We start from the raw sequence: 9,913 nt of genomic DNA, 5'->3' as shown, positions 1-9,913 counted from the left end.
TTGCTTGGTTGTATTTTATAAGGTTCTGACGACAAGATCTTGTGATCTTCTTTCACATCCTAGCTTATGTTTAATTGTTAGCAATTTATATATGTGCGTATCTATACATGTTTAAGTGTATATATGCTTATATTTATGTGTGAGTGTTTTTCTTATTTTAATTATGCTGATGTTGGAATTTTTTTAATTGTAACACCATAGATACGGCATATTATTGTACTGTGACATTTTAATGAAATTAAAAAAAAAAAAAAAACACGGATCGATTAGTATAGGTTTTAAAACACCTTTCGTCTACATTTTAAGCAAGCAAATGCAGATATAATATCTTCTAGGTTGATGAAATCCAGTATCCGATTTTCTATTTGAACAATAGAAAGTTCTGTAAGATGTTCCTGACCTATTAAATAATGAATGAATAGAAGATTATATAACTTTAAATAATGAATAGAAGATTATATAACTTTAAATAATGAATGAAAGATTATATAACTTTAAATAATGAATAGAAGATTATATAACTTTAAATAATGAGTAGAAGATTATATAACTTTAAATAAAAAATCTATACTAAAACATGTTACTTAAGGATGATCATATTACCTATAAATTCCAAAATCTTGACGGCTATCAAGTGGATAAGTTCTTCACAAATGTCTTTAGACAAGCACGAGGTACTTTCCCTTTGTTTCCATGAGTTATAATGTGCTGGGGGAAAAAAGGTTTAAATTTTGCTAATAGCTCAATACATTCAATAAAGTTTCCGTTGCGCATCGGTCCTAGTTTTTCGTCTGATCAGCAAAATGATAATCCTCTGAGAATGAGCAACAAATAAAATATCCAATAATTTTCAATTATGAAAAAAAGTTATGTAGCATTATGTTGTGATAAGTGGTATCACGTGATAAGTGTGATTCAGGTAAAGTATTTACAACTATTAATATAAAATAATCTATTTAAATTTTCTATATATTACGCACAAACCTAGATGAGAGATGCTTGATAACTTTGATTATTCGTCGTAGAACTTGGGTCCAATGCTCTTTCAGTCTGGTATTGCTTGGTGAACTCTCATTTTACCCTACCCCTTGACTGCTTCACTTCGAGATAAGAATGTGGCAATGGCATGAAAGTGCTCTGTGGTTTGCTCATGTTCACTAAGGGAGGTTTGGACATGATGCCAGTCCTTGGCACCATCATTGTATGCAATAACAGCAGATGCAACTGCACCGTGTTCATATCAAATTGTTCAAGGACTCATACACATTCTGTGTCTTACCGTGTAAATATTTTGTTAAAAGTTCATCACTACCAAGACCTCTGTGAGAAAATATTGGAACAATAACATTTAAAACAGCTTTATGAATATTATTTCTTTTTTATATGTTTTTGCTTCTGTAATTTTATCACTTGGGTATTTTCACCAAGAATTAAAGCTACATGGACAGAATTGATATCGGATTTCTAAACTTGGTTAAATATTGCCACTATTTTGTCTTACGGCCATTCTAACATAGTTTTGAAGAGTGTTCATTACTTTATTAGTTAAACTACCTTTCTCTCCCCAAATGCTTTTACCATCAGTCAACTTTTTACCCTTGTAATTGGCTTTAAGTTTACGTGTATAGGACATGTGTAGAGAATGTATAGGTATGAGAGATAGTATGACCTGGATATGGATCTGATTTACAAATTTCATCAAAAGATTTTGTATCACCATCTCAAATAAAGAATGTTTATCTTAGGCAATGAAAACGTACAGATTGAGCAAACATTCTTTTCTATCCAACAACTTCCGTATATCCAGCACTTCCAACATGATTTATTGAACAAACGTGAGTTTCTTTTCAGCTGTTATATGTATCTAAATTACCTTAGTTTATATTACCCTAAATTACCTTAATTTATTAGTTCCCACATTTCACACTGTTTACATTTTTAAGATAAAACTTCTATGTCAATGCATTTCCCATTTGAAATCAGTGTAACAACAACATTCAAGGATGAGTATCCTCTTTTTTGCCAAGCACCATCACCACTAACTTTAGCATCAATAACAAGAGAGTTATTTTTTTTTCAGAACCCATTCCAAGTAATGATTGCTTTATTAACTGAAAATGTTCTGGTTTTTTTAACTCAAGGAAATAAGAATCAATAACACAACCTTTATTTAGAAGCTCTGAATTTAGAACGGTTAAGGGGCTTTAGCGTATAGCTTATAGACTGGATAAACAAAAGTTGCTTAAAAAAACAAAAACTATATGTCTAGATCAGGTTTCATTCCTGAGATACATCAAAAATAGTCGTTGCTAAGGCGGTTGCTATTGCTATAGAACTTAAACAGTTTTATCTAGAAGAGCAAATTTTGCTTGAATGCATAAAATTTTTTACATCACACCAAGCTTCCATGAAAAAAGACACCCTAATGTTTTCAAAAATATAGTTTTTAAAATTTCCAAAAAATGCCTCTTTTTTCCCCTGCTACCTCCTTAACAGCACCCCTCGTTTTCACGCCTACTCTGGATGAAGGCCGATAATATTTTTCTTTTAAATATATCTTTCAAAAAATCACTTAGATGCTCTGGACCGTGGCTTCCCGGCACGTGTTCATTGTGTCCTTGGGTTAAACCGGGACTGGTCATCTATACAATCAGATTGTAAATATAATTGCATAGAGTTTTTTAATATCTAGAAAGTATTTTAAACTAAATTATTGAGGTTTGGGAATTAAGTCTACTTCGTCGGAGTAACGGCAGTTTTGTTCCACTGATATTTACGCGATATGATGTTAAAAATAAAACGCGAATAAAATACACTTTATTATGTGTATTACAATTTATTTGAAAACAAACTTGGTTCCCATATTTTGACTAAATCGATCTTTAGTCGACTAAAAAATTTAGGTCGATTTCAAAAATGCATTAGTCGATTTTAGAAAATATAATAGTCGATTTATTCGACAGTTGAATTATTTTAAAGTCGTAACAACAATAGTTTAATCCCATAAAAATTGTGGAATTAAATCCCATAAAATTTGTGGAATTAAATTTATTTACAATATAAATTAAATTTTCGGAACAACTACCAGCATATAATTTTTTTTTTACTTTTACGTATTAAAAAAATTATATACTGGTAGTTATAACTCTTTTTCTTCTATTTCCTCAAGGAATATTCTATTGTTTGTTGTTGTTCTAAATGTCGTTGCAATTGTTAAAATAATTACAGTACCAAGCAAAGTTCTCACTTAAAAATAGCATTCAAGAACTTGAGAGTTCACAGGTCTGGAAATTAAAGCTAATATTAGAATTTCATAATATATCGCTACTATATTATATTAAATTATGTAACAAATCTTGATAGGCATATTGCATTTTAAATAAAATTTGAGAGAACTTACAGTGAAGTGCCAGCGGTCTCTCAAATTTTATTTAAAATGCAATATGCCTATCAAGATTTGTTGTTAATATGCAATATGCCTATCAAGATAATTGCAATATGATAATATCAAGTTAATTGCAATATGCCTATCAAGATTTATTATGCCTATCAAGATTATGTTGTTAAAAGGAAAAACACCAAAGATCTTACAGTGTAAGATCTTTGGTGTTTTTCCTTTAAACAACTTAATCTTGCAAATTTTCATACAATTCAATCTTGCATTTTTAAACAATCCTATCATGCAGGCTAGATATTTTACAAAAATATTTTGATTGTTTAAACTAATAACAAACTGACGGCAATTTCTTCAAAAACACCTTAACTACAGAATAACGCGTCTAACATTTTCGCGGGCTTTCAAACAAGTTTGGTGAAAAAGCGCCAAAAATCAAACTAAAATGTATAGTTTGATATTTTAATTATTGGACTAACTCCCTAAGGTAAATGCAAAATAAAGTTTTTGGTTTTAGTTTTTAATATGTGACCAATAAAACTTGATCCGTTATATTAAACCGAGCGTGTTTTAAAAAGTTAAAATCGAAAAGACCTGTTATCAATAAATTTAAATTTAAGCCATGCCACGTGTTAAAAAAGTTGTTGACTGTAAGAATGAGGTATCTAAGCTTAGCTATTTAATATTTGCTTTTCATGTTAAATACATCATGCTTGACTTCTACATCACGTGGTTAATTACTAATAGCAACCAATGTTCAAAATACGAATATCTTGTTACCTATTTTAGTTATTATTGCTATTAATATCATTATTTTATTAAAAACTTAGAACGGGCAACAGTTGTACCAAGTTAAATGGGAAAGTTCATGGGAAACTGCTGAAAGTCTTGCTGGTTGCCAAAGTCTGATAAACGAATTTTGGGATTATGTCCATAATTGCAGACATGCTGGTGGATTTAGTCCAAAACAAAATAAAAAGGTATGGTTTAAAAATTATAAAAATAATAACAGAAAAATGGTTTGTTAAGTCGTACCTGAAAATGTTTATAGATGTTGTGAAGCTTTTTTTATGGTATAATATTGTTTTCCTTATGATTATAAATATTATTGTTTGACATTAAATTTTTTTATTATTAATTTTTAATTTAATTAAATTTAATCTTAAGACAAACAATAATATCTATAGTCGTAATTATATTAAATTTAATCTTAAGGCAAACAATAACAGAAAAATAAAAGTAGGCTCTTCAACATAGGTATGTGGGTTGAAAATTTCAATTTGATCAAATATTAAATAGTTATACATCATTAGAAAGAGCTTTAATATAGGTATGTTACATGAAATTTTTAAATTGATTAATTTATAGATTGTTATAAATCATTAGAAAGAGCTATAATTCAGTATTTTAATGGTGAAAAAATTAAGAAAGTCGAACAATTCAACAAAAAGTTATAAGGTTTTAAGTAACAAATTTTTGATATATGGATTTCTTGAAGAAACTGTGGTCAAAATTAAGTTATTCTTAACGTAAATTGTTATAACTTTGTCAATTATTATCAAAACGCCTACCACTTGGTATCAAAAGAAAGGTGTAAAAGTGAACTACAAATTTTTAATAGTTTTGAGCAACAGGGCATATTTAGGGGGCTAGAGGGGGCACCAAACCACCACCTATACCGTCTAAAAAATCATTTTTTAAAAAAGAAAATGAGCTTATCTCTACAAAATTTGTAATTTTTAAATTTAACAAACTGATTAAATTTGCTTCCAGACCATTGCCAAATATGAGATGTGTATTTTTGAGTTAATGGATGGTGGTGTGATTGTAACACAGCATATTATCAAAAATGACAAATTAACAAAAATATCTCTATTTTTATTAAAATAAATAAATCTAATACAAAATTCAAAAATTCAATTTCACTTCTTTACAACATATATTAATGGTATAAAGATTGACTTTGGGTAAGGGGCGTATGCCCCCCTCCACCTTTTGAACCTAAAAAAAATTTAAAAAGTGTTTTAATAATTTTAATAAATTTAAACTGATACTATTTAAAATAATGGAAATTAGTATAAAATTTTTTTTTACCACATTACCAGAGGCATCAAAGAATCTATATTTTTATAAAACAGAGCATTGTAATCGTTTCCCTCTTTAATCTAAAAAAAAAGAAAAACTAAATATCATTTTGAAAGAAAAATTGTAATTAATTTGTCTTGGCTTTTAGTTAATGATTAAAAATTTAAGTTTCAATAATGAAATTTAATAATCATTGTTAACGATAGACACGACGAGAACGTAAGCCAGAGCCGTCTATCATAAAGTTGCAAATCACATCATTTGCAATTTGGACATTCCATGCCAAATCAGCATGACATGTCACTTTTTATTTTTGGTTCTGCAAGTTTTCACATTATTTTGAATTTTTTTTTTTTTTGTCAATTAAACCTAAAATCATTAAAAATAAAGGCAATTAAAAAACTACTCTATTTAATCCAATATAGTGAATAAATTATTTAATGTATCCAATATTTTGCATTAACACTTTAAAAAATTACAACATGTAATTTGAAAGACTATACATTAAATTTCATTTGGATTGTATATTGAATCTCCAAAAAAATCTATTCGATATTTACTAATACAACTTTTTAATACATGTGAAAACTAGCAAAGGCATAAAAAAGTTTACATGTGCAGGCTAACCTGAACTGACTTGGTACCTTTTTGCAAGTCACACCACTTGCGGTACCTAATTTGCAAGTCACACCACTTGCAGTACCTATTTTGCAAGTCACACCACTTGCGGGTACCATTTTGCAAGTCACACCACTTGCAGGTACCATTTTGCAAGTCACACCACTTGCAGTACCTGTTTTGCAAGTCACACCACTTGCAGGTACCATTTTGCAAGTCACACCTCTTGCAGTACCTGTTTAGCAAGTCACACCACTTGCGGGTACTATTTTGCAAGTCACTCCACTTGCAGGTACCATTTTGAAAGGCACATCACTTGCGGTACCTAATTTGCAAGTCACACCACTTGCAGATACTTTTTTGCAAGCTACACCACTGCAGTACCTGTTTTGCAAGTCACACCACTTGCAGTATCTAATTTGCAAGTCACACCACTTGCAGTACTTGGCTTGCCTATTTTGCAAGTCTATCTTACCTATTTTACAAGCCACACCTATTGCTGGTGCTTTATTTATATACATATATATAATAAACATTTATATAACATTTAACTTTATTTATATATAATATACTTACATCACAAACTAATATTATTACAGTTTATTACATGTTCACTTAAAAAACCACAGTCATTTTATGAAAATATCAACTCTCCTGATATAACATCAGCTGCAAGCTGGAGTTTTTTCATGCAATAGTCAATAGCTTCTGAATCAGTTTCATCTTTTTTCCAGTACAAGATAGTGTAAATTCTGTCTTCATTCCTTTTATTTATTTTTTCTACTCTCCCATCATACAAGACAGACTTCAATTTGTCTGTGTCGTACCATTCGTGACAGAGTTTTCTGCCTACAATTTTTTCGGACATAACCGCATCTAAATCATCAAGTTGCTTTGTAGGCAAGTGTTTATATAAAATTTCTATTTCATTGTTAGTTAAAACTTGCAGCTCTCGCTCTAACTTTTTTTTTTTGTTTTTCATCCATTTTTTGACGCTTGCATGCCTGTCTTTTAGAAATCTCTGCTCGAATTTCAGCATACTTTAATCGATTTATCATTCTTTCTTTACAAGCTGCATGAACTGACCATGAAACAACATTTTCTCTAGATAATTGGTTAAGGCTATCCAGATAATCTAAAGTCTTATTCTTTTTTGATCTTAACTTGGAAGGTATATAACAAATTGACGCATTAGGTGATCGTTCTTTGGCATCACTAAACATACCCATTAACTCTTCACTATCTATATTGTGAAGTCTTGCGCTTGCTGTCTCTTCTTTGAGTATCTCAGTAACTGTAATCAAAAAATACCTCTTATATTGTCTATTCAAAACATCTTCCACCGCAACAAGACATGAAGAAATCATTTTGATAAGCTGTGCATCAATAGAACATAAACTTGATATACAGATTCTAAAACATTTGGGATAAGAGGATTTCCAAAAAAATTGGTTGTTCTGCATAACAGTGCGCCTGGATCAGATTTGCAATTTTTAATTATTTGCAAAACATCTTTTACTACCTGAATACCAGCAACATGGTCAAAACTTGCATTATCGGCTGACACATAAAATATTTGCATCCAGGGTCCAGTAAGAAGTTTTCCAAATACTGCAAGCACACACATTTGTTTTATTGCAGTTGAATTTAAAAAAGCTGCACGTAGTAGCTTTTGTAAACTTTGACATTTTACTGTTCCAACAGTAAGAAAATGTTCAAACTCTTTATAGTGTTTAATGAAAATAAAACAAGTATGGAACACTACATGAAGACGGTTGCCACGATATCTTGGAATGATACATCGTGGTAATCTGTTATTGTCTAAAAAATTAACAAATCTTTTTGGATCACCTTTGACGTCTTTAAACCTCATTTTGTTCATAGCTATAACAATTTTAACTGCCATACAATCATTACCAAATAACTCACAACTTTTAGATTCTAGAGACTTCAATGCTGATCGACATGAAGTAGCAATTGTTTCGAGAGGGTGCAAATGGCAGTTTAGCTCATTCAGATTTTTGCCCCAAGTTTCACAAATTTTGGTTATGGTAAGATGATTTACTGCTACTCTGTCTGACATTGTATTGGATATATTTGAGATGATCAAACTACGACAATCCACAAAGGAGAGCAAGTGAAAATCTGAATAAATTGAAACCATATGATCTACAGCTTTACATATATGGTTTTCATAATCATCAGCTGTCCCTTCTGGTAACTGGTCTAGAGCAATGACTTTACTATTATTTGATGTTAAGTGTACACAATAAACACTAATTATAGGTGTTGTAATAAATGTTACCTCCTCTGCTTGCTTTTCTGTTGCCCCTTCTGTTTCCACGCCTTCCATTAAATCTTCGACCATCACTATCTGGCCCAGCACCTGAGTAGGGAAGATTACTTGCCCACCTAAATCCTGGCCTATCTTCCCCACCATGGTGGACCCAATTTAAAAAAGATTGATTTGTTAGGGGTCCTGGGTGCTGAGCACGATAGATTTTATAATCATCATATGTTAACGCTGAAGCAAAATATAAATTATGCAAAATATATGTGAAAATAATGGTTATAATAAATGAAACATAACATCACCTGTATATGAAAATCTTGTAAATAAATAAATTATATTTAACCCTACCAGTGGTAGCAGAGGTGGACGCAACTAAAGATTAAAAGAGTGTGCATTATTTATATGATTTTAGATTAGATAATATAAATGTTTTATCATTACTTAAACAAGTAAAATAAAGAATCTTACCAGTGGTAACAGAAGGAGACACAACTAAAAATTAAAAGAAAAAGTATTATTTAAGTAAAATAAAATTATCAATAATAAACTAAATAAGTGTAAAAAATGAAAAAGACACTCTCACCAGGGGCAACAGAAGGAGGTGCAACTAAAGATAACAAGAAAAAAGATTTTCATGTAATAGGTAACAATTTCATAAATTAAATTTTTACTCTTAGCAGAAAAAAACTTAATGTGAAATCTTAATTTAACTCTAGTAGTTCTAGTAATAGAACCACTAGAGTTAAATTAAAATTTAAAAATCCGTCAAAGTTAGGAACTAGTAAACATTATAACTCATCAAATCATTCAACTTTATTTTACTTACTATTTCTTTTCAAATCACCTAAAAAAAAAAAAGAATGTAGTCAATTAAAATAAATTAAACTGAATAGCTTTTAAATTAGAACTGATTGGATAAAATAATTATTGGACACATGGCACTATACTTTAAACAAATTAAAAAACAATATAATTATATATTAACTTTCCTTACTGATTTCCTTTTCTAATTGACCTCTAGAGAAATAAAGTATTATTAAGTAAAACTATGAGTATAATGGATAGACAGCATAAAATACTGTTAGTCTCTAATACAATGTATAAAACTTTCAAATACAAGTAATGCTGATTGAATAATAAAACCAAATTTTTAAATAGTAAATTACTAACAGAAATAACTTAAAAAATAATACTAACTAATTCTCTTTAGCGCTTGTTGATCTAATGAATCAAAACTTCAAACTCATCAATTAAGTTTCATTAACAAACATAAATTTAAAACCTAAAATAATTATATTTATAAATTTAAGTAAGAACTTTTTATACTTTTAGCAAACCACTTTATAAAAAGTGAAATACAAATAACATATTACTAAACTAAAAGGTGAAATACAAATAACTAATACTAAACTAAATTAACTAACTGATGTTTACATTGTCTGCATTTTTGTCGAACAAATTTCTCTGAAACAACTCATCGATTCGATCGGAGTGTTTAGCCATTTTTATAATAGTTTTTTTGC

The 9,913-nt window shown here is 29.6% G+C and overlaps 1 protein-coding gene across 6 annotated transcripts in view; it reads left to right on the top strand.

Moving 5' to 3' along the window:
* Positions 1-3,867: 3,867 nt before the first annotated feature.
* The window catches only part of LOC105850856 (zinc finger protein weckle), a 58,860-nt gene continuing 52,814 nt past the window's right edge, over positions 3,868-9,913 (top strand). For 5 of the 6 annotated variants that reach the window (XR_010642550.1, XR_010642549.1, XM_065813796.1 and 2 more), the window contains exons 1-2: positions 3,894-4,055; positions 4,225-4,374. Coding sequence is in view for 4 of the 6 variants with exons in the window: in XM_065813796.1 (XP_065669868.1) it covers positions 4,017-4,055; positions 4,225-4,374 (189 nt within the window). In the remaining 2 variants the exon portion in view is untranslated. Of the gene's footprint in view, positions 4,056-4,224; positions 4,375-9,913 lie in introns of all 6 variants that reach the window. The other variant, XM_065813795.1, reaches the window with a different exon arrangement.

Source organism: Hydra vulgaris, chromosome 12, assembly GCF_038396675.1.
Source record: "Hydra vulgaris chromosome 12, alternate assembly HydraT2T_AEP".
Classification (NCBI taxonomy): Eukaryota; Metazoa; Cnidaria; class Hydrozoa; order Anthoathecata; family Hydridae; genus Hydra; species Hydra vulgaris.
This window is presented reverse-complemented; position numbering and strand designations above follow the sequence as displayed.